The 24,692-nt window shown below is 37.5% G+C and overlaps 2 protein-coding genes across 4 annotated transcripts in view; one reads left to right on the forward strand and one right to left on the reverse strand.

The window, feature by feature from the left end:
• The first annotated feature begins 993 nt into the window (after positions 1 to 993).
• On the forward strand, positions 994 to 8,439 carry LOC110069723 (regulator of microtubule dynamics protein 1-like). 2 transcript variants are annotated; one of them, XM_089288720.1, is made up of 8 exons: positions 1,037 to 1,235; positions 2,830 to 3,210; positions 3,832 to 3,921; positions 5,177 to 5,232; positions 6,021 to 6,108; positions 7,526 to 7,556; positions 7,704 to 7,840; positions 8,289 to 8,439. In XM_089288720.1, exons 1-8 carry the CDS (start codon positions 1,110 to 1,112, stop codon positions 8,325 to 8,327), a joined length of 948 nt encoding a protein of 315 aa, XP_089144846.1. In that variant the 5' UTR covers positions 1,037 to 1,109; the 3' UTR covers positions 8,328 to 8,439. The 2 variants fall into 2 exon arrangements, with proteins under 2 accessions (XP_089144845.1, XP_089144846.1); XM_089288719.1 differs by lacking the exon at positions 8,289 to 8,439 and having other exon boundaries at positions 994 to 1,235; positions 7,704 to 7,952.
• The window catches only part of LOC110069720 (RNA polymerase I-specific transcription initiation factor RRN3-like), a 21,243-nt gene continuing 2,737 nt past the window's right edge, over positions 6,187 to 24,692 (reverse strand). Inside the window, exons 2-22 of one of the 2 annotated variants that reach the window (XM_089288718.1) lie at positions 24,243 to 24,299; positions 22,947 to 23,036; positions 22,235 to 22,364; positions 21,334 to 21,375; positions 20,264 to 20,327; positions 19,772 to 19,841; positions 19,462 to 19,560; positions 18,892 to 18,969; positions 18,644 to 18,779; positions 17,865 to 17,914; positions 17,252 to 17,332; positions 17,142 to 17,180; positions 16,579 to 16,670; positions 16,350 to 16,394; positions 16,194 to 16,269; positions 11,058 to 11,112; positions 10,851 to 10,915; positions 10,564 to 10,607; positions 9,960 to 10,115; positions 9,503 to 9,596; positions 6,187 to 8,973 (exon numbers count right to left, since the gene is read on the reverse strand). In XM_089288718.1, the coding sequence (XP_089144844.1) occupies positions 8,815 to 8,973; positions 9,503 to 9,596; positions 9,960 to 10,115; positions 10,564 to 10,607; positions 10,851 to 10,915; positions 11,058 to 11,112; positions 16,194 to 16,269; positions 16,350 to 16,394; positions 16,579 to 16,670; positions 17,142 to 17,180; positions 17,252 to 17,332; positions 17,865 to 17,914; positions 18,644 to 18,779; positions 18,892 to 18,969; positions 19,462 to 19,560; positions 19,772 to 19,841; positions 20,264 to 20,327; positions 21,334 to 21,375; positions 22,235 to 22,364; positions 22,947 to 23,036; positions 24,243 to 24,299 (1,722 nt within the window). In that variant the 3' untranslated portion in view covers positions 6,187 to 8,814. Of the gene's footprint in view, positions 8,974 to 9,502; positions 9,597 to 9,959; positions 10,116 to 10,563; positions 10,608 to 10,850; positions 10,916 to 11,057; positions 11,113 to 16,193; positions 16,270 to 16,349; positions 16,395 to 16,578; positions 16,671 to 17,141; positions 17,181 to 17,251; positions 17,333 to 17,864; positions 17,915 to 18,643; positions 18,780 to 18,891; positions 18,970 to 19,461; positions 19,561 to 19,771; positions 19,842 to 20,263; positions 20,331 to 21,333; positions 21,376 to 22,234; positions 22,365 to 22,946; positions 23,037 to 24,242; positions 24,300 to 24,692 lie in introns of both variants that reach the window. The other variant, XM_089288717.1, reaches the window with a different exon arrangement.

Raw genomic sequence — 24,692 nt, forward strand, 5'->3', positions numbered from 1 at the left:
TGTATACATTACTATACTGCGAATATTGCTAGCAAGTTTCATAATAATCGACGTTTATTCTTCGGTAGATAGCCTAGATAACGGCTGTCTTCAGGGGATACACATATCACTGCGCCATGTAATAATTAGTGATATGTGTATCCCCTACATGCGGTCATGTCGTGTACAACCGAGGTCAGTGAAACTCCAGAAATCTCAAGATATGAATAAATGCCGGGTGTTAATATTGCTAGTAAGTCAGTTTTGACATTGCAAATGTAATGGGCATTTTTCTTCTTGGGTAGACAGCCAATATAACAGCTGTGTCCATGGGGATACACATATCACTAGTTCATGAAATAATCACTGATATGTGTATCCCTTATTATCCCGTGCACGCGTGCACGCGTTTTTTGTGAAATAATCGAGTTTCAAACTCCAGTAAACCCAAGCCGTGTAAAAACGTCGGGTGCTGATATTGCCTGCAGTTCAGACAAGGCTGATGCGCTATATTATAACAGTTGTGTTTATGGGGATACACATATCACTGCGCCATGAAATAATTAGTGATATGTGTATCCCCTGCACGCGATCTCAGTTTCGATATTTGGACATTCGAGTTGGAAACTCCGCAAACCTCAACCTGGGTATAAACGTCGTCGCGAGTAAGCAGCCAGCACGTTTCGGCAATAATTGGCCCTTTTTTCGATCAGGTATATACGTAGATAGCCAATCGGCTGTGTTTAGAGGATACACACTGAGATCACTGCGCCATGAAATAATTAGTGATGTGTGTATCCGCTGTTCCAAGTTTTAGTCAGATATACAATCGAGTCGGTTGGAACTCAACCACACTCAAGAAATCCTAAGCTGCTCCGTTGGGCGCGAATTAATTTCTGGTTTCTCCTACTCTTTACAGCGCTCTTTGGAACCTCGCAACCGAGTCCCGTTTTTGTTCGTTGAATGCCCAGGCGCGTATCAGTGTTTTGAGTATCCCCACGGGGGAGACACATATCACTAGTGATATGTGTGCGGGGATACACATATCACGGTGACACGGGAGTCCTGGGCTTTTTTCCCTTTGGAACAACCTTTTCAAATACTCTGACCCAGTTCCCAACGTTTTCAAAATGGCGGTTCCATATGGGATAGGACGTTTTGCTTGGCGAATTCGAGCGCTCGTTGTGGAGAAAGGATTTGTTATAAACGTACTTCAACGGCTTAAAACACCTGTCAGAATGCACGTTCAAAAGAGGGTACGTTTCAAGTCAGAACAAATCAAAATACAACGACGTAGTGTGTTACTCAGGTTTGAAGAAATTTTGCCACCCGCTGTTAACTTAGACCTAACTTCAATTAATTTTGTTTACTTGTCTTTCCTTGTCAGAGGATCATAGGGCGAAGCAAATTTAAATGAGTGTTACATCAGCGTTTTCGCATTCATACATACGGTTAAAGTCCGGATTTTAAATTTATTTTGTCCTTTTTGTTGAAACATGTATTAAGGAGAAAAATAGTAAAATAGACGTTGTCACATTTACGGGTAAAGACAGGAATCCGTAGGAGAAAAGATGGCGACTGGTACATTTACTCATAGTTCTTAGCGAGCAAAAGCCTTAACAACGTTCATAAAAACGCACAGAAGAGTTACAAAATCTTCAAACCTAGCATACACAATGTCCTTTGTACAGAGACAAATATTGTAAAAATTTGGCTTTCTTTGTTTCTTACAGGCTGTGTTAGGTTTGCAAGGTATTGTGGTAAAATGTACAGTCACCATCTTTTTTCCTATGGTGGATTGCACCACACTATAAGGGACTCTGGTTAGCCTAAGTATCACTTTGGATAGCCTAAACAGCACTCCAGTTAGCCTAGATACCACTTTGGTTAGCCTGAACAGCAATCCAGTTAGGCCGAGTGGCGTTTCAGTTTAGGTTGTTAGTTTTCGCTGACTTGGGAATGGTTAGCTTTTTAATAGGGTGCAATTCCTGTCTTTAGCTGCATGTAAGGTTTACGACGCCATCTTGATGGCTGGGCAAAGTGGTCAGAAATTACAGCATTTGTATGGGAATCCGACGGCAAAAAACATTTTCCAAAATTGAATTTTACAAAATTTGTGAATTGCAACATTAAAATGCTAGGTAGAGGATTGTATTCACCAAGTTTGAAAGATGTAGCTTGGCTAGATGATGATTAGTTAATTTTTCTAATTTTCCATACACTTATCTTTAAATTTGGCTGGGTAGATGCGGTTTATGGGAAAATAAATCAGAGTTATTGGATGAGGTTGAGCAAAATATCATTATCTGTCAGTGGAGAGCAGATCAATTATTTGCCAAAGCTGAAGGCTGAGGCAAATAATTGATCTGCGAAACACTGACAAATAATGATATTTTGTGATAACCGAGCTCAGTAATTGTTTTATCATTCAATCACCAAATTTTTTTCTTATTTAAATCACTCTCTGGCAGCTCAGGAGAGCAATCCGCCATTTTTCACCAAAGATCATGGTTACAATAACGCATGAGCAGAATATTATTTGTAGCAAAAGACATTTAGATGGTACTTCGCATGAGCAGACCATTATTTGTAGGCAGTTATTTGCAGGTGATGCGGTTGGCTCTTGGCCAATGAAAAGGAAGAAAAAATATATTGAATGATAAAATAAGTTATCTTTTTAAATAAAAAGCAGATTGTAACCTTAAGACAATCAGCAAAATAATATACCACCTGGTATGAACAGCTGTCGCAATGAAACATGTTTCATTAGTGATCAGACTAGACATGATGTTTAGGCCTAGTGTGAACACAGCTATTGTCTAATAATTTTTAGATATATCTTTGTTGTAGGTTTACATACTATGTACCCAGCTAGTGACAAAATCTCGATCCGTTCCTCCATTGCTTGCTCTTGGTTGGTGGGGAGCATCCAAACCTCAGGAAGCACAAACTTCTGCTACATCAGAATCAATGAAAATGAGTCAGTTAGAACTTGATGTAAAGACAGCAGATGAATTATATGATGACAACAAAATACAAGAACAGTACGACCTACTTCTCAAACACAAAGATTCACAAAATGCTGAGATAGAGTGGAGATTAGCTAGATCATGTAGAATGCTGGCAGAAAATAGCAAAGATAAAGACACAAAGAAACGATTGACATATAAAGCTCTGGAACATGCTGAACTTGCTTTGAGGCTTGATGACAAGAACTTTGCTTGTCATAAGGTTGGTGATACGTCTTAGCCTTCCATATAACTTTCACTTTCAGTTAATTGGTGCCAATCATAATGATAATCATTGCCAAATTACTATATGTGGATCCTTTCTCTAACACGGCACTACATGTTGAAGAGCTAAGCCAAAAAACTTTATAAAATAAAATAAAAATAAAAGAAATAAAACCTTGATTGTATACAACTGAACTAAAATACATTAACTGAAATATATACATATAAAATACTAAATATAAAGCTAAGATCAAAGTATCAATCCAGGACCTTAATTGAAGTTTCTAAAAAGACACGTAATCACTATCTCTGTATTGGAATGCAGAGGCAGTTGAACTGTTGAAAAGAAAGTTTTTAAATACTCCTTGGTGATAAGTAGTCTTTTAGTTTCCTTAAAATTTAAATTATCATAGACATTATGCTGGTGTTTATCCCATTAAAGTCAGGAGTTTATCTGGAGTCATCTGGCTGTAGAGGTACTCCTGACATAATGATTAGTGTTTTGCCTCCATCATTGATAGACTTGATACAACCAATCCTTTGAAGCAATTAATAGAAATAATATAAAATCAAAGCCCTGATGAAATAGAAAATGAGGTTGCTCTGTTATCTCCCACAGTGGTATGCCATTGCCCTTTCCATTGTTGGTGACTATGAAGGAACAAAAGCTAAATTAGAAAATGCAAAGATCATGAAGGAACATTTTGAGGTAAAACACAACACAGCTAGCAAGGCTGTGCTATCAAACTCAGTATATGTAAACTTGCATCATAATCCAATGGTGCACGTACATAGTGTCAGCGAAGTTGACTTAGACTATGATTAGTCTCTCTTTTGCTTAGTCCATCGTGCGTGACGCGAAAGAAAACTGTGAGAAAAATGGGTTCCTCACCTCCAGGATTTCGTGTGACTGACTAAGTGAAAGAGGGACTACTCGTAGTTTAAAGTTGACTTTGCAATGACATTGCTATTGATGATGTTATAAACCAATTGTGGTCTATGCTTGTAGCTGTGAATCAATGAGCTATGGTGTGGTTGGGAAGTTCAGAGATCACTCTAGAAGCCAGAGTAGCTCTTGATTGGCAGTGCCTCAAGTAACTTTTATGCTTCTCTTGAGTTCTCCAAACATACCTTGATGATACATGCTTATTAATGCATTTTTTATTTGTTTATTAAAGACCACAAACACTACATTACAACATATGCATGTAATGCATGCACACTAATGCATAAATCAGCATTGTTTTAAAAATATGTATTTTTTTAAGTCACAGGAAGCGAGATCCATTAGTGTCCATGCTTTCCATTTTTTAGGTACTTTATCCAACTGAACATTAATTTACAGAATATATGTTGTTGTGCAACCTTGTATAGGGTTCGTGGTAGTGCAAGGTTTTTATGTTTGACCAAAACAAGATTTATGTTGATTGGTGTGACCTGCAAAACATGCCCAGTGATAAAATATTGCTGACATAGTGACAAAACCCAGAAAAGGATAGACAGAGCAGTGCCAAGAGACTGCAATGACATCTCATAAAGTCACAGAAAACTGTTAGGAGGGACTAGAGTATGAAGTTCACCTAGATAGTATAACACACAATTTAAGCCTAGCAATATTGTGCAGTGGATGAGCTGAGTGCAGAGCAAAGGGGACTGTGTGTGGGTGTGTGTGTGTGTGTAAAGTGTGTGTGTAAGGGCGGGGGGGGGGGGGTTGGTGGGTGGTGCTAAATGCATTGATCATGGGAATGGACTGGAACGATAAACACTCTCCACATGAGATGTTCCCTTTCAAGAGACTTGTTCCCATAAATAATTTTGTCCAGCTTTATTTACTGCTCCACTGAAAATGGTTCTTAAGGAATATCACCATTGACTCTGTAGCCAATGGCTAGATACGTCCACGATAGGCCGCCATGTTCCGAGCTAGCATTCTTGTGGATAATTCAAAAGCTTTATCTTTACAGAAGGCAATTGAATTGAATCCAACGGATCCCACTTCCCAGCATTTACTTGGTCTCTGGTAGGTAACTTCGTTTTTAATGTTGAAATAATATTTTCGATTCATCTCTTTAAGAGTCTTATTGACCTGAAGCTGGCAGAAGTGTGCATCTTCTTGTTTCATAATAATTAGAGTGGTGATGATCGATCAGCTGGCCTGAGGATGTTTAATGTTGTAGAAGAACCAGATTACGTGATGGACAGTGTGGGGAATCACGGGTCGCAAAACTTTCTGTCATTATTTATCATACATATCGGACAATCAACCTCTCGTAAACAAAAAACAAATCATTACTTTCAAGAGTAAAACACGTTTAATTACAGCTCATACATCCTCATCGCGGAAAAGTTCTCGCAAGCCGCCTATCAGCTGAACACGTTCACGATTTTTTACAGCAAGTTGTGTTAACAAATTTGTCAAGAGATCTTTCGGGGTTTATTTTCCTTATTTGCATTAGGAGAAAATCCAACGGCGTGAATGCCAAACAAGTTCGGGCAGAAATTACAAAATTGGCCGAAATATGGCCTCATATTCACGTCGCATTATATTATGAGGCAACTGAGTAAGATTAAATAACCGTGAAAAATGATATTACACAATCATTAGTAAGTAAATCGAAATTTAAAACAAAAAAAAAATGTTTAATTAATTTGCCATGATCCTCTTAGAAGTGCGTGAATATTCCAACAAGGTCCGTGGATGAGTTTTAAGTTTCAAAATAGTTGAAATAACTGGGTCAGGATCAAATATGAAAATTAGTATTTCAAGCTTTGGTTGATTAATTTTAATTTTTTCAACCTGGACTTTAGGTGTTTTACTTTCGCTGACATGCCCTGGTACCAAAGGCAAATTGCCGCTACTATCTTTGCTGACCCGCCGGAATCTTCATACGAGGAGGTGAAAACTGCTTTAAAACGCTATTACTAGATATCTGGTTTCGAAAAGGACCATTGACATCACAACAACAACAACAACAACAACAACAGCAACTTTTTATTTCACCCAGAGTTAAAAATTACAATGTTATAGAGTGAGAACAAAAATGATAGGGGCGTTAGCTACCCGAAATAACTTACGAGTTAAAAATGCCAGGCAGCCAGTTAAAAGTCTTTGTTCCACGTGAAATCTGACATCACCTGAGAATCTTAATTGGAGTGAAATAGTTGGGTTAGCTTAGCAGTCGTACATCAGGAACCTTTAATCGATGTTGGTGACAACAATGTAAAGCTGCTAATCTCATGACTGACAAACAAACTCTGGTCCGAGTGAGCTTTTGTTCAGGTCAAGTAATAACTGAGTAATAACCTTCACAACTTTACTGAAATAATTCTGTCTGCACAGTGCATGATTTTTTAAGCACTGAACGAACACAGAAAATACAATGTTGATTGCCTGCTACTTTTCCGTAACCTGTGTTACAGCCGCCCTCCAAGAAAGAAAAAAAATCGAAGAGAGCGATCTTTCTTTCAGGGAGAACAGCTGTAACTCAGGCCAACTTTTCCGCTGATTGTTCTTGTGTACAACACCACGTCTCTCTACAAGATTTTAAATGGTTAAGCAACTACACTTTTCAAGTTAATCATGATGATTGAAAACGTTTAGTGTTACATTCTTAATAGCTTTTTTTCCTCAATCTCTATCGTTATATGTTCATGCTCTTGAAGTTTTGGCCCACCAATCACTTGAACTGCCGATTTACTTGAAAGTAAGGTTGGCTTGACCTTGTGATGTTACAATTGATTCTCGGTGACTGAAACCTTCAAGGAAAATCAAGAAAAGTTCGAGCTACCGGGAGATGGGAACAATAATCAGTGCGCGATTCAACAGGGTTTATTCAGACAGAGAACGAGTAAAACTGGAACGACGCTGCAAACGTAACAGATCTAAAGGGAATAAAACAAAATAACGCAAAACAGCACAAAATTGCCATAGTGTATTACCTTGAGCACAGTCGTAAAGAGTTATTCTTGTCACAAATATGACGCTTTACACTCAGGATATTTCTGTGGATGATTCTGGAGAGCTATTTTAGACTTTGACAAGCGAGGTTCAAGTTCGAGTTCCCGAGGGTAAAATTACCAACAGCTAATGTAAGATACAAATCCAGGGGAAATCCTTTTTGGTACGAGTTTGCGCGAGATTCGAGTTACCGGAAATTCAAGTCTGCATCGAGAATCTATTGTTTTCAACGTGATAACAAGAGTTTTCACATTTAAAAAACAGCAAGGTTTATTTTCATAACAACGTCAGCTCTATCCTTGCTTCTGCTCATTGAGCTGTTGTTCACAAAATCAGTTTTGTTTGTTTACCATAGGCTTTGGGACATTTTAAGAAAGCTGAAGAATGTAAGTACGCAATTGATGATTACAGTCTAAGTGGTATTTGTTCAGATGTTAACTCTGTTCAACTTTCCATATTTAAATGAAGAATTCAAGATTGAAGATGTTAAGTTCTCGATTTGATGATCAAATTTTGATTAATGTTTACTTTAGTACAACCAAACTTCTTCAGTAAGAATCATCTGTTGCTGGGAAAAACGTTTCTACGAGAAAACAAGAAGGAGGAAGCAAAACTGTGGCTTGAAAAGGCGGCGAACAGTAATCCGGGTATAACAGTTGATGATGAGATGGTACGTACATTGTTAGTTCTTGATGAGGGACGCCCCTTCAACACGGTTAAAAATTCGTCAGCTAAAACTACTAATAACTAATAGTAAAAAAGTAATTAAATTAAGAAAAAAAGGCTGCTTATGTTGGTTTTGTTACAATAACGTTCCTTTACACTCACTGAGTTCTCTTTTCACATGCATTTAACTTTTGAAGTAATCTAATTAAATTCTCAATGTCACGGTCTTATTTGATAACTTCTCTTGTAAAATACATATTGATTGACTCATTCTCCCTGTATTCAGTTGACTGGACTAACTGGAGTGTTGAAGGACAGATCATAACAGCACCGTACAGAATCTGCTCTGCAGCTCTCCTTCCGGTGTCACACCTAAACATTGTTTTAATTTTTATAGTATTGTACAACAACCCGGGAACATCGTGTCATTCTGCTCTTGTTTGTATTTACAGGCACAGGAGGAGGCCAAAAAATTGTTGAAGAGTCTATAGACGGACTGACAAGTTATTATCATTAATGAAAATGTTGCTGATTGTTCAGTTATTTAATTTTATAACGCTTGGTTGTTCTTGCAAACACATTAAAAACATGCCGTGAATTTGAGAGTGTCTTTGGTGTTTTCTTCTTGTAACTTTCTCTGTCAGCTGTGTTTATGCGGCTGTTCTACAGTAAGTATGAGGTCCTACCAAAACCATACAGCTCTCTTCGTCATGTGTTGAACATCATTGAAGTCACTATAATAATCTGAAAGTCTGGCAAGTTAAGGTATTGGTTTCACTTTGGTACGAAGTCAACTCAAGATATTGGGCCCAGAAGCACGTTTGCATCATTCCTGATTCGTTGTTGCAATGACTGACTGACCAAACTGAATACTTGAATTTTGCAGTGATGTAAATGTAGCAAGGTTCAATCCAGAATGAGGTTCATAGGTCTCTTGTCTCTGACCAGTGCACTGGAACCGGTGTACCACTGAGCGCTCTATCTTCGTGATCTGTTCACAGCATTCACTTGAACTGTTAAGTGTGTGATAGGCGAGGAGATGAAGCCAGGAGAGACACACATGGGTGTGTCAGGAGTGAATCCCGGTACTGTTGCATCTGGGCTTCTGCTGTATTCCAAGTATTCTTCAGCCTCATCCTGACAGATAAAATGTCATTTGTTTGGTTGTTTTATTATTCTGATGAGGAAACATTTTCAAATATAATTGATTACAAAAATAAGCGAAGGGAAACTACGATGTTTCGAAGCCGTCTTGACTTCATTACTAAGTAGAAAATAACGGTCCAGATGTAAATTTATACCAATGTAATGTGAAAGGCGTAAGATTACATTAAAGTGCGAGTCAAGCTGACTTCGAAACGTCGTAGTCTCCTTTCGCTTATAATTTGTACTCAATTTCTTTTTATTATTACATGATTTCATATTACGGGAACAAGGCCACAGGTTTAGGGCTGACAAGTGTTAAATTAGGGTTGAAATGATGCGCATTTACCAAGCATTCTAAAAACAGTAATAGCAAAACATACGACGAACAACGATACGCGCACAAAGATGGAGATAACGTGGAGTGCCGGTCAGCACTACTTGAAGTGAAGTACACACTTCGGTCATCTCCAACTCATACTGAAAATACTCGGCAAATGGAAATCTAAAACAAACATGTTACCTCTCCTTCTGAATGCTTCTTTTCATCCTCATCTACCTCGTCTTGTTCCATGCCCTCCCATTCTTGATAGAATGACTTGATAAACTTGCTTGATCTGCGGTCACAAAAGTTAAGAAAATGATAAAACATGATAAATACATTTGATCGTGTAGACGGAACAGCATATATTTGTCAACAGTTCAAAGTTTAGTGCGCCAGTGACGACTTTGGACAGCAGAGATACGCAGAAACATGGCGGACTGCTTACTAATGCTTAGTCGCTCCAGAAAAATATGTGTGCCATATTTTATGTGACGAGCTGTCTACACATGCAACTTTTCGTATGGAACAACTTTACAGCAAATATATTTATCACAAGAGTTGTCAAACAAAAATTGCTGGTGTAGACCAGGCTTAGAGGCATGTGTTTCAAAACAAGGCCGGGTGAGTGAAACGTTTCATTATTAGATGTACTTGCCTTCTCAAAAGATATGGATCAAATGGAAAGAAGGAGTCCAGTTGATTCATGAAAGACAAGTTTAACACCGCACGGCTCGATGTTGGTGTTGCCACTGGCAACATCATTCTGTTATTTTGTTCAATGATTGTGTAGCAGAAGACGAGCTCATGTTGCCTGTGGAACAAAAATGTTCATGAATTACATTCCAAATCGAAGTGCCTTTATCACTTTGTCATTCACAATAACAAACCCAAATATGCCAAATAACACAAAGCGCTAATCAGAACGAAGAGATTATCTTGATAAACTCTTTTCAGAACTCAAGTAAAACCCTATAATCCCTGATCTGTGCCGAGCGCGGGAAAAATGAATTTTGCTCCTGATTGGTCAAAAAAGTATCTTTCCTTAGGGATGGTTGTACGACTTTTCCAATCAATGAGTTTAAAACCAAAGTTCACACTCCGTGTTCTTCCGAAAGGTTTTTTGGCATAAAATTGAATATTGTGGATTGAAAATAAAAACAAGGTAATTCTGCTATTTTGTTGTCTTATTGCGCCGCGAACAGTTGAAAATAGAAAAATGAGCTGCCAGAATAGATTGCCAGAAAAACCAGTCACTTTACCTTGTGATGTGAGCAAACATTTTAACAACCGTTGGCAAGCAAACCTGAGGGAAAAAAAAAAAAAAGAAAAAGCACAATCTTTAAGATTATAAGATTTAACGAAGGCAAAAGCAGTATCATTGACGCCTGTGGTTGCTTGGGGGAATGATGGTGGCTGATGGTGTTAGTGTAAAACATTATGCTTTGTTTTACAGTGACTCAAAACATTAATATGGACTGAAATTTCTGGATTTTTACGGATGGAGTTTGGTGGTGAATAAACAAAGACAAAACCATGACAATCTGACCTTCAGTGGATTCATTCGACAAGTAACAATTCTATCCAGGTTCAATCTTCTTAAGTACTTCAATCCTGTAAAGGAAGAAAGAAGGCATTTACTTTGAACGAAAAGACGGCTTACATTATTGATATCATTCTTTTGTCTTTAGTTCAATGAAACCAATTTTGAAAACAAGCGAGATCGTCCATCATTATCAAGTAGCAATCGTCCCACCTTCTTCAAGGTCGAGTAACTGCTTGTGCCGAAAAATGAACATGTAGAAAAGTGCCTGAAAGTGAATCAGATTGTGGACAAAACTCAGTGTTGAAGAACCTGTGTTGAACAAGTACATGTAACAAAAAAGGTTTGATTTATATCAATTAAGTGTTTACAACACTTGGCTTTAAAGTTAAAAATTTTATTTCGGCAACTGACAACAATAACAAAATTAACGATAGATAAATCCGACGTTTCGGCGACATCTTGGCGCCATTGTCAAGGGAAACTAATTAAATATGCGATTTCAAGAGTAACTAAGAGTTCAGAGTTTCTAATTTGCATAAGTTAGACAAAGACTTTAGCGCGAACTGAGTCTGATTGTACATTTAAACACGGTCGTAATTGTTTAATGAGTAACATCTCATTAATGAGACAATCAAACTTGTTGTGGCATTTTTTCAACACGCTAAAACAATTGCGAAGGTCATCCGGAATCCTGCCTGCGTGTCTATTATCATAGTGATTGCGTACTGACGAGGTCTTGCTTCTATGTCCATCAACGCGTACGAACAGATGGCCACGGGTGTAACCGACATAACCAGCATCGCACTGGTCAAGGTCAAGGTCAACTTTATTTAGGCAGGGTGGCCCAATCAGCACTTGGCTGGTATCAAAAGGGGCCCTGCGTAAATTAAGACTACATTAAATTTCTATACATAGAGATTTACGTTTACAATTAGAAAAAATTAAAAATAAAAACTACTCTCTAAAATAAAGTCTAAGAAGATTTTTAAAAATGGGGAGCGATGGTGCTTCTTTTATTGTAGTGGGTAAATTATTAAAATGAAGAGCACCAGAGTATCTGAAAGTCCTTTTCCCTAGCGTTAACTTGGGTTTCGGCAAGTGCATGTCGTTCCTTTTCCTCGTGTTGTAAGAATGAACATTGCAATTTCTAATAAAATAATCCGACAAATATGGAGGAGCTAAATTATTTAAACATTTAAAAACTAAAATGCATTTGTGGGCTTTTCTTTGGGTTTCCAAATCCACCCACCCTAACATTTTAAAAGATCCTTCGGTTGTTGCCCTCCTTTGTATAATGCGTGCTGCTCTGTTTTGCAGACGTTGCAAGCTGTTACTGCAACCGATTGACAGCCCATCCCATACCGTGTTAGTGTAATCAAAAATCGGCTGAACTAAACAATTATACACGCATTTAGCAGCTTTTAGAGTAAGGTAGGGTCGTATGCGTGACAGCAGGCCGAGACGTTTTCTTACTCTCTTACAAATCAATTCTACATGTTCGTTCCATGAAAGATTCTCATCTAGTGTTACCCCTAAATAACAGAAGCTTGATACTCTGTCAATGTTTTTCCCGTGAAGCTCTATTTTATAGTCTGGACAGTGTTCTAGTTTTTGCCTAGTTCCAAACAGCATCCATTTAGTTTTACTCTGATTGAGTATCAGCCTGTTGCTTACTAACCATTTCTCAACATTGGTAAGATCGTTTTGAAGAACCTGCTTGATGATATCTGGACAGGAATCAGAGAAATATATAACAGTATCGTCGGCATACATGCCTATTTGTGACTTCAGTAGACTTTGCGGGAGATCATTGATGTATATCACAAATAGTATCGGGCCCAGTATGGACCCTTGGGGAACCCCATAACTAATAGTTAAGCTCGATGATTCGTCTTGGTTGTATTTGACCTTCTGGGATCGAGCTGTAAGGTAGTCTTCGAACCATTTCAAACTTTTCCCTCTAATTCCATAATGTTCTAGTTTGTGGAGCAGGCAGAGGTGGTCAACGAGATCGAACGCTTTTTTTAGGTCTATAAAAATAGACCCGGTAATCATCTGTTTATCCATTTGTTCTAAAATGTGATCAACAAAGTGTACAGTGGCTGTTTCAGTGGAGTGTTTCTTACGGAATCCTGATTGATGCACTGACAAGGAATGGTTTCTGATTAGAAATGCTACAAGCTGTGATTGAATTGCTCGTTCCATTACTTTAGAAATCAACGGAAGGACTGAAATCGGACGATAATTATTTGGGTCGCTCTTATCGCCCGATTTGTATATTGGAGTTACCTTCGCAGTTTTCCATTCAGATGGTATCATACAGGTAGAAATTGTTAAATTTATGAGGTAGGCGACTGGTCTAGATATTTCATTTGCTGCATCTTTCAGTAATCGAGCAGGAATTCCATCGAGGCCAGTAGCTTTAGTTGACTTCATTTTGAGCAGTTCTTTTTGAACAAATCCGGATGACACCTCTTCAAGGACAAAGTCTTGTTCAACTCTAGTTGACATAACTTTTGGCAGAGTACAACGTTCAAAATGGCTGCTCAGAGAGTTTGCGATCGATGTAAAAAAGCCATTGAATCTCGAGGCTGTAAGACCATCACTGCTTGAAGGTACTGATTTGATTTTTTGGGGGACGATTTTATGCAAAGTTCGCCACATCACCTTTGGGTCTTTTTCATCCGCCAGTTGATTTGCATAATAGTCAATTTTTTCTTTACGCATTCTTGTGTTTATGGTGTTGCGTAACCGCTTATAATTGCTCCAATGTTGTTCTTTGTTTGTACTTAGGGCCTTTTTGTGGTGGTAATCACGCTCTTGCATAAGTTTCTGTAGATCGCTTGTTAACCACGGCACTGAATATCCACGGGCGCGACGCGTAACAATGGGTGCGTGTTTGTCGGCAGCTGTTAGAAAAAGGTCTCTAAAGGCGTTCCAACTACCCTCTGGTGTTTCTTCGAGTTCGATGATTTCCCATGGGATGTGTTTTAGGTCGTCACGGAACAATGCTGGATTATAATGTTTATAATTTCTCGTTTCAATAATTTTTGGTGGAGGGCGTTTCATCCTGTGTAGCTTTCTTACCCCAAAAATAGCACTATGGTCAGAAAAACCAACTGGTACAACACCGGCGAAATAAAGTTCTGGCCTTGAGGTGAAAAATAAATCAATTAAAGTTCTGGTGTGCTGCGTTACTCTTGTAAATCCTTTGATTAACTGTTTTAGGCAAAATGACTTGGTTATCTGTTGAAGGTGTTTATAAGATGTTGTTGATTTGGAGAAATCAACATTTAAGTCCCCCATGAGTACCGTTTCCGCACCGATACTCTTAAGGTTGTTTAGGGTCTTCTCCAAACTCGAATTAAAAGCGGAAATATCCGAATTTGGTGATCTGTAAATAGAGCCAACCAACAGCTTCTTTGATTTCGGTTGAGACAATTCAAACCAAATTGCTTCTAAATCTGCACACATTAGTTCGGGATTTGCTTCGTCCAGTCGATTGAAGCTCAGGTGTTCAGCGATGTAAACTGCTAATCCACCCCCATGGCAATTTCTATCTTTCCTCAGTAAATTGAAGCCTGGAAGCCAAATTTCTTCGTCTGAAAATGACTCATCCAACCATGTTTCGTTTATCGATAGCACATGAGGTTTGTGTGTTTCGCAGAACAGTCGAAGCTCGTCCACCTTATTTCTTAGGCTGCAGATATTCAAATGGAATAGACGCAAGCCCCTCATTTCACGATGTTGAATAGGCCCAGGGCCTGGATTTAGTTGTATATCATTCGATAATAAAATGACATTTGCAATCATGGCTGTATTTAGAAGGCGTATAAAGCGAATCAGCTTCATGGTCTTCGTTGCGTTTGCCATGCTGGTTGCGAGGGATCTCGGAGTTGACTTTGCTGGATAAACGTTGAGCTTCACTTCATTTGCGTCTTTTGTAGCCATAAGAATTTGAAGGTTACTGTGTTGGGTTCCTTGAGGGCAAAACTTCGAGACTTGAGCAAGGAGTAAACATATTATTAAATAAAATGTAAGAGAGCTCGCAAAACTCGACCGACCCGCCATCTTGACCACTTGAAGTTATACACAACGCATTGTTGATCAATGAGCTGAGGCTTAGGTTCGCTTGTCGGGAACTCCTGGGCAATCTTGCGGCTCGTAAACACCGGTTGAACACTGGTCTGCAGCTTCACACTGAGATCTTTCAACTGTGTCTTCACGATATTAGCAGACTCCTGGTCTTTAAAGGGTATGACAACCCGAGTAGTGTTTTCTGTCGTAGATCTGGACCGTAATGAGGGCTGGTCAGCGACCTTTAAATTTAGGAAGGTTTTGACAGTGGAGTCAACAAGGTGCTTGGGATATTTCAGTTTAGAGAAAACAGACTTCAGTCGTTCGCACTCCTCAGTGAAGTAGGACCATGACGAAGACAGGCGATGTGCGCGATCGAGCATAGTTGTCAATAGTCCGCGCTTGTACCTATTATCGACATGACTGTGGTAATGGAGAAGCAGACCACTGTTTGTTGGCTTCACAAACACTTTAGTTTCAATACGAGGCGCTCTGTTTAGGAGTTGAGTACCGAGAAAGGGAAGCATTCCATCATTTTCGACCTCCATAGTGTTCAACCGGTGTTTACGAGCCGCAAGATTGCCCAGGAGTTTCCGACAAGCGAACCTAAGCCTCAGCTCATTGATCAACAATGCGTTGTGTATAACTTCAAGTGTGACCAGTGCGATGCTGGTTATGTCGGTTACACCCGTGGCCATCTGTTCGTACGCGTTGATGGACATAGAAGCAAGACCTCGTCAGTACGCAATCACTATGATAATAGACACGCAGGCAGGATTCCGGATGACCTTCGCAATTGTTTTAGCGTGTTGAAAAAATGCCACAACAAGTTTGATTGTCTCATTAATGAGATGTTACTCATTAAACAATTACGACCGTGTTTAAATGTACAATCAGACTCAGTTCGCGCTAAAGTCCTTGTCTAACTTATGCAAATTAGAAACTCTGAACTCTTAGTTACTCTTGAAATCGCATATTTAATTAGTTTCCCTTGACAATGGCGCCAAGATGTCGCCGAAACGTCGGATTTATCTATCGTTAGTTTTTGCCTGTATATGTTTATCTAAATCATTGTTGATTAGAATAACAAAATTGCGAGTTTTATATCCAGCATTTCCAAATTCTAATTCGACCCGGATAGAAGAAGTGTACTAAAAGCAGCCGGCTGATGTGGCTTCCTCTCTACAAATGTAACATTTATTTCAATCCTTACTGATCATTTCACTTCAGTTGGAGTAGCGAACTGAACGTGAACAGCAACCAACATACCTGACAAACTGAGTAAAATGGTCCGTATCTACTGACATCAGGTCCCAGACAACCAGCATCGTTCATATCAATATAACTGGAAAGAGAACAATTGTAACTCTGGGTAAGCACATTCAAATTCACTATTGTGACTGACAGTCAGCAAACTGATCTTACCAGTGAATCCAGTGTGCAACAAGATCCAAACAAGTTTGTACCGTGCTGCGAAACAACAAAAGCGACAATCAACAAACCATGCACTCATCTAGACTTGTAGTCAAGTACACTATGGCTATAAGAGCCTCAACTGTCGAAATACTTTGAAAATAATTTTTCATATAGCTGTCTCACTACTTTGTTATCTTTGATTGTAGGCACAAATTAAATGGCAAATAAAAAGTCTTACCTAATGGGAATGTACTTAGCCCTGGCTATAAAGCTTGCGATGTACGCTGCACAGGCCTGTCTCAGGATTGATGGCGTGTTAGGATCTTCAATCTAAAAAATAATTTTGAAGCTGAATTTATGGCAAGGCTTAAGATCCACACGCTTTATACACTGACTTATTATTTTATAATACTAGATATTCGTCTGGTTCTGCGGTAGACGGCTAAGAAGAAGGCGATCGAAGAACACCAATCCTATGCCTTACATTTCTCAACAGCACGTAAAATTCTCCATGATGCAGTAAAAAATAACAAAAACGGTGCACAGTGTCATTTTGAAACGTCTGGCTTCAGGTACCAGGGAACAAAAATCCTGCTGGTCTATGGCTTTTACTATGAACGAATCGATCTGTGGATTTCTGGGAATCTTGATGCCGACTAGAAGACTTAAGACATTTTCCTTTCTTACAGTAAGGGGCTTCCTGGAAGCAAAGTTAATTACGACTTTTGTCTTGTCTATTATACCTAAAGGTAATTTTGCAGCTTCAAAGTTTACTTTTCACTGTGTCGTACTAATAATTACCTTTTTCCAGCAAACATCAAGTAATGAATTGGCAAAATCCTGGGAAAGAAAAGAAACTGATTAAAGATGACGACTTAGAAGACATTTAAGATAAATGTTGTAAGACTTACCAGATCAAAGCTGCACACTTGAAACATGACATACTGAACATGGCATGATGCATGAGTGGGAAGAATGACATTTTCAAACACCTGATGAAGAAAACGAAATTATGGTAGCTTCTACTGATACTGCTGATACTGCTGCCTAGCTACATAGCAGTGATAAGATTTCTACCCAAAATACTGAGTATCAACTTAAAATTTAAACATACCCAAAAATGGAACTTAGATATGTCACTAACAATTTTAAGAAATACTGGACTAGAAGAGATCGATACATCATTTGTAACTACTGGAAAGTGATCAAGATTTCTCTACCATTAACTTAACACGTTAAGTGCTCTTTGAGTGTTAAATCAATAAATATTGTCTCAAAATCATTGCTTCTGTAGTATGCAGCTGGTGCAATGTGTGCAGCATTGCAGCTGAGTAAAGGAAATCATTGCCAAATGGGAAGAGTAATCAATAACTTTTAATACGCAAGCAAATTTTCAAAACCAAGAATACAGAGTCAACTCCATTTAAGCAGACAAACTGGAGACCAGTGTCAACTTTCTGTGTTAGTGCTTTAAGAGAGGACAATGATGTAACCATGGCAACAAACTTCGTGATCATCACTTACCAGCAGAAGCTCGTTGAACAATTCAGTACCAGCATCAACACTGTGTTCTCCTAAAAAGAAAGACAGGAAACGTTTTACGTAAAAAAGAAGAGACCAAGGGCTTCAACAAAATAAATTAAATGAATTCATCTATTTTAAAAAAAAATCTTTATTATTGTGGGCTAACCAACAATTTTACTTAGCTACAAAATAATTTAAGATCTTTTACTCCATAACCCCAACAGCAGGGTTGGGGGGAGTTGTACAAATTAATCTGTAAAGGTACATGTAGAAGCAGTAGTGTAAGCAGTAAGTAGATGTGTCCTCAGCTAGTAGAGGGTTCTACCAGGGCTCAACTATAATCACTGACACATAAATAGCACAGTAACTAGTAGATGGAAGCCTCACCAAATCATCAGAGGTTTTCCATTAATTTGTCAGGTCATGCACTGAACCTGAGCGCCCTTTCATATCCTCAGCTATGAATCTTTTACATTTACATTTGGACAGAAGATTTTATCAAACAGCAAGTACATATTGGAAGGCCTAAAAAAACCTCTGGTTAATCGACAGTCTGTGTATTGATTGCTACAGATTCCCTTACTGCTAGCCTCACTTTTTACTACCCCTTCAGTATTGGGAAATTATCTGAGTGTATGTACTGCTAATAATACATCAAGATACCTTACATAGCTGCTTTGCAATGTTTTGACAGACCTGAGTATAGTTGGAACTGATAATTCTTAGGAATTTTTTTCAGTAAAATTAGGGCTGTTAAAAAATAATTCTTGGCAATTTACCATTGATATGAGTGACTTCATGGATGTACTTGAACAAAATTTCCATTAGAATGTCCAACTTGTCTGCCATTTCATTCTCCATACAAATCTCTTCATCATGGTTTGCTGATGCTTCCACAGCAATATTGGCTTCATCCTTGATGTAAGAATATTTGATAGTCATCAGCAATCTTAAAAGAAGTCAGGCTTCAGACAGTAAAGCCATGGCACCCCAGAGAAGGGGCTGAAGTTATTAATATTAAAATTACCATGTCTACTTCAAACTGCGTGTGATCTTCTTCAATGGCAGCTTCATTATGTTCAAGTTCATGCTTAGGAATTTCAACCTTAAAAAACAAAATTATGAACATGAGAAATAATGCCCATAGAACATATAGTGTAAGGGACCATGTAAAAATGCTCAAATAACACAAAAGGTTTGAAATTCCTACATTTTGCACAGAACTCAAGGTAAGTTAGCAATACGGTCGGCTCTTGATAACTCGAACACTTGCTAACTCAAGCCTCACACTAACTCCTCTGTATTGTCCTATAATATAACTTTGCCAACATCTATGCTGTCTTAATCAGGTTTAGGCATGATTTTGTTTTAACTAGTTGCCAATGAAATTAAACATTAACTTAAGTTATAAAAGGGGACAAGGACACCTTTAATGACCCATGTCTGCTACAGAATGATATAATTACACTATTTTGAAACCAAACTGCAAGCTTGATAAAAACTGAGAGTGAGAGAAGTGCAAGGTATTGTAAAAAAATTATACAGAAAGTCCAAGGTTTGTATTACACAATATTATAAATAGGAAGTACTCACTTACATCAATTGTAATAAGATTGTGGATAACCAGTTCCAGAATTTTTGATCTGAGGTCAGGGAGGTATTTTGTAATCTGCAGCAGGTTTTTTACATAACTTGCCTGTAATATAAGAAAGGAACCAAAAACAAATTTATTTATTATAATAAAAAGTTAGCACTTTAATTTGTACTGAAATGTCCACTCTGAAAATAATGTACTCGACTGTCTAAATTTTGACTTGTTACTGTCAAGCAAAAAAAAAATTACTGTCTATTAAACCTAAATTTGCCACTGAGCAACTTACATTTGTGGTCAATATTATAATAAATACCTGGAATATTGTTGGTTTTTTCATGTATGGGAAGTTTTCTGACAGCACAGGGATCAAAAACTGTGGAACTCTACAGAAAGCAAGAAACAATCATTTTTAAACATGTCAAGAAGTGTGGTTATTTTACTTAACAACCAAATGTAAACAGTATGCTTACAGTGCTTTGCAGTCAGGATACCAGCAAACTCTCAACGTTAACTTAAGATAATTTAATACATCTGTCCAAGCACAAAAACTAATTATAAGAATGTACGGGACTTCTAATTTAAGGGAACCTCAACCCTGTAAGGTAACAAATAGTTACATTTATTTAGTATTATTTGTGATTGCATTACACAATATACTAGGAAACACAAGATACCTGATCACAATAGCATAGCCAGCCACTGGCATTTTATCGTGTAAATAACTGGATTTGTGAATCATGAAATGTGTAAGGAAAGTTTGGAGAAAATTTAAAAGGAAATGAATAATAGTCTGATAATAACTTACGCTGGCACCACCTCGAGTACTGCTTGAAGGGCTTCATGAGCATGACAAAATACCTTGTCTAAATCTGCTGGAATGGATCAATAATTGTAAGGCTATTGTACAGAAATGTACACGACAATGTTTAAATTCCCTATTTTAAATCTCTTTTTCTCTTTCTCATTTTTATCAATAGTTGAATTTAGTCACATTACTGTACTAAAAGCACTTACAACACTGACAATACTTACAACACTTATAGTGCTACCAATACTTACAATACTTATATTACTAAAGCTGCTTTATGATCGCTACCATTGCTGGAAAAAGTGGTCAGCGATTATATGATTGTGATTGTAGTTGCAGTCGTTATGAAAACGACAGTTGAGAAAGACTTCAGTTCCATCTGGTTGATTACAGCAATCATTGAAATCATATTGACACCACTCTCAAGAGATTGTAACAACCACATCACCTCAGGCATTTTTTCTTGCTGTATTTAGAGATTGTGGTAATCATACAGAAACTCGGAATTGTTTTTACTGTATCAATTATAGTAGTCATAAGGAAACAAGCCTTTACCATGTGAACAATTTTACTACTCACTTGCAATACACACATGTACATGTACGATACTTACAAAGTAATATATGTCCAACAGTAGCAATTAAATGTAGACATGACGACAGATGCGATTGCAGCCATAACACTACTGGAAAAAATACCTGAAAAATTTTCAGGTCTTTTTCCAGTAGTGTTATGGCTGCATTCACATCTATCATCACATTAATACTTACAAAATATACAACTGGACTAAATCAATAATAATGTTATTAATACTTACAATCCTTTCACTACCAACTTACATTTTATTATTTAATAACAAATGTCTCACTCAAACCTACAAAGATCTATGCTATATACAATGCATGTACACTGAGCTCATTGGCCAAGCAAGTAATATTTTATTTGTTAAAAATAAGTTAGTTAAGAGTATATTAAATGAATAGGTAACTTAGTCAGACCAGTTGTTCATTAGTATTCTAAACTATTTTCTACATGCTTAATATTTAATCAACAGTAACTTTCCATACCTTCAGAGTCCCCTGTTTTTAGATGTCCGTCCTTTGAAACACCTGTGTTAAATAAGTTATAAATACTGGTAGTAATGGATAATAACTGCCGATGACTGGTAGTTATGGATAATAAATTATTATCATCAACAAAGTCTTATTTTTGCCTATTTGCAATGATTTAATAAACAAAATTAGTAACTTATTGTTAGAATATAACAGGTAAACCCTGTGTGTAAAGTCCTGGCCAAAAGGACTCGCAAGTAGTTGCCAGTACTGTAGCTGCAAGTTGAACTTGTGTAGAGACTTGCACTGGGTGGTCAAGTTTACAGACTCCCCAGTTTCCTCTCAAGTACATGAAAGTAGCAAGAAAACATTTCAAGGCTACAGGCTTTAGTTATATCCTGTATTTTATTAGTTAATAGGTTGCTACAACAGCAAATGGACTTCACCCAACTTGAGCTGACTAGGGTTTGGTGGCCAAACAGTGAAAAACTTGCAGTCTTATGACTTGCGTGCAAGTTTGATCTCAACCAAAGTGAGTGCTAGTCATCGCAAGCCAACACAAGTGCATGCAAGGCCTGGCCAAAGGGAGTCCCAAGTAGACCCAAGTTTTCAACTTGCATCAACTTGCAAGTCCATTTGGCCAAGGCTTACGATTTGTTTGGTTTCAATTTTTATTGCACTCTTTAATAATGGCGCAATGAATATTGTGTTGAAATACATCAAAAAAAAAAAAGAGAAAAGAAAACGAACAAAAGACAAAACAACGTCACAAAGAGTTTGTGAAGCGGGCATTTCAAGCATTAGCTGTTATTCAGAGCACTTCCCTTGGGCAGAATGAGCAGAGTATTTTGACTATGAATTCACTGAGTATATCATTGTTACCAGTTATTGTTTTAGTGTAGACGTTTTATCTTACCTGGGAGGAAAAGCTTGACAATCATGCGAAGACAGGCTCTCAAGTAATATGTCTGGGCAGATACAAGACTTGTCAGGAACTCAATAAACTCTTCAACTGTCTTGTCACCACACACTGCCCATCTTGTATTCTAGCAATATGATTTAAAAGTTAATATTAATATAAAAATCTTATTTTAAAAATAAAAGGAATTATTACTAATACATGTCACTACATTATGCACAGGCACCAACTACACAGAGTGCATTGTATATATGCCGGTAATATGACTTTCTAAGACACTTAAACAAAGTTTGTTAACTAAAATATATTTTACACATCAACAGCAATTTTTTAAAATATATTTTTTTGGAAAATAAAATTTCTAGGTGTGCGATCTGAATAAAGTAAATTTTCATGTAGTTATTACAGCAAGTCCTTCATGAGAGGAGCTAACTTCCACACTTGTGGATGAAATCCTGGTGTGTAATTATTAATTATAAACATAATTAAGAAGTGTTTTCAGTACTTCTTTTGCGATTATACAAAATGTTTTAGAACTTCTGAGAGTGTACAGGTTAAAGTGGGTTCCCATTCTTTTCTTTTTAGAAATGGCAAGACTAATTTTAAGTGGATTTAATTAAATATGTTTTTTTCCTTAATATGACTCTTGTTCATTATCAGATCAATCTGCAAAACAATGCTGACTGAAATCACATGCACCTTATCTTACCAGGGCTGTGCCAACTAGTGTATCATATTGCTTTGTCAGAGAAGCTGAACAACTTGTTAGTGCCATCAGATACCTCTGCAAGTGCATCTCCTGAAAATAGCATTTTAATTGTATTGAAGAACATTGTAGAAATTTAATGTCCAGAAAACATTTGGTTAAACTGAACAAAACAGTTTAATTAGAGGACGACTGCCAAATGTAAATTTTTGGTAGCTGTTATTTTTTAGTGAAATGGTCCAAGGTCCACCTCTTTTTTTCCTTTTACTATTCCACCGGATCTTGAATAAAATAATGTAACATTATACTGTATTAGGACTTCTCACTGACTATAAGGAACACCATTTTAAGTCTGCATTGTGCAGTACCAGAAAATATCCATACACCCCCACAGAAGGGATTGGAATTTCCTGGGAGGTGGGGTTCTTTAAGACCAAAAGATTTAAAGAAATGTGTCAACTTTAATTCTGGAAATTCCAATTACTGATAAGCTTCACACATTTCTTAAAATGTTCTGGTCTTGTCATTCTGGCCAGGGCTCAAATCAAGAATGCTTGATCTGCAGTCTGCTGTGTGCTAAATACAATGTACATCATGCCAATTAAAAGTGTCTCACCCCCCCTCCAGCTTCAGAACAATAACTGATCTAGAAACTAATTAGGCAAACATGTAGCATAAAACACCTGGGACCTCTAAAATACAAAATACTGGAGATGTTTACACTATAGAAAAAAATTAAAATGGCCATGAAATTTCCTTGCACCTTCACAGTTTTTAGAAGCCTACTAGTGATTCAAATGATGTTCCCAGTCGTATGGGTCTAGCACCTTGTTTGCCACATGCAGTATATTTGTACTCCTGCCTATAAGAGTCTGGGCATGTCTGTACCTCGTTTAGATGTTATTATGTCAAATCTACGCATTTTGCGATCAGGTCCGCCATGTGCTTGTTGTACCATTGGACCTTTGTGTTCATTAAAGTTTAGTACTTAACGCCACACTGTAAAGACAACATTTGATACTGAAACTTTGTGATGGACTAGCGACTTGATGGTTATGACTGGAATTTTGTCAACAAATGAAAATAGCACAGCCCAACTCAGCGTCAGGACCCCCAATTTAAGAAAGAAAAAAACCCTCCATTTTCTGGACTTTTATCTACAGTGGTTTCGAAATCGGGAATTAACTACAATCATGTTTCTAGCCATAAATCCAAAGAAAAAATGTATTGATTAGTTGCATGCATCACATGTCCCAACTAGAGTTTGGATAATCAAAGTTATTATTGAACAAAATATACCTTGATATCAGGGTCAGCAAGTTTTTGAATCAGCATATCATAATCCTTGGTGTTTCCCTGAAGATGAAAAACATAATTATTAAGTTTTTTAATGTACATGTGCTGTAACAGTAGAAGAAGCAATCAAAAGCAGACAAACCAAAACTCTTCACCAGCCTCCACAAGCAAGTTACATGTACATTAACATATAACAGTAAATTGTGGGGTGAAAGGTAAGCAAGACTGACTCAAATTATGCTAGAAAACATGACAATCCACTATTATTTTGATGTACAGTAATATGTAAATAAGTGAAAGTAATCTGGATCACACAAAACATACAGATGCATGCAGATGCATGATTGTATTATATGCATTTCTTCTAAGTTAATAATTATTTTATTTAATATACATAGTGTTACTTTATTTTGATTTTAATTTTCTCAGAGATACTAGCCTAGTTTTGGCTAC

This window comes from Orbicella faveolata, unplaced genomic scaffold (genome assembly GCF_042242905.1).
Source record: "Orbicella faveolata isolate gen_17 unplaced genomic scaffold, um_ofav_v1 contig_2, whole genome shotgun sequence".
Taxonomy (NCBI): domain Eukaryota; kingdom Metazoa; phylum Cnidaria; class Anthozoa; order Scleractinia; family Merulinidae; genus Orbicella; species Orbicella faveolata.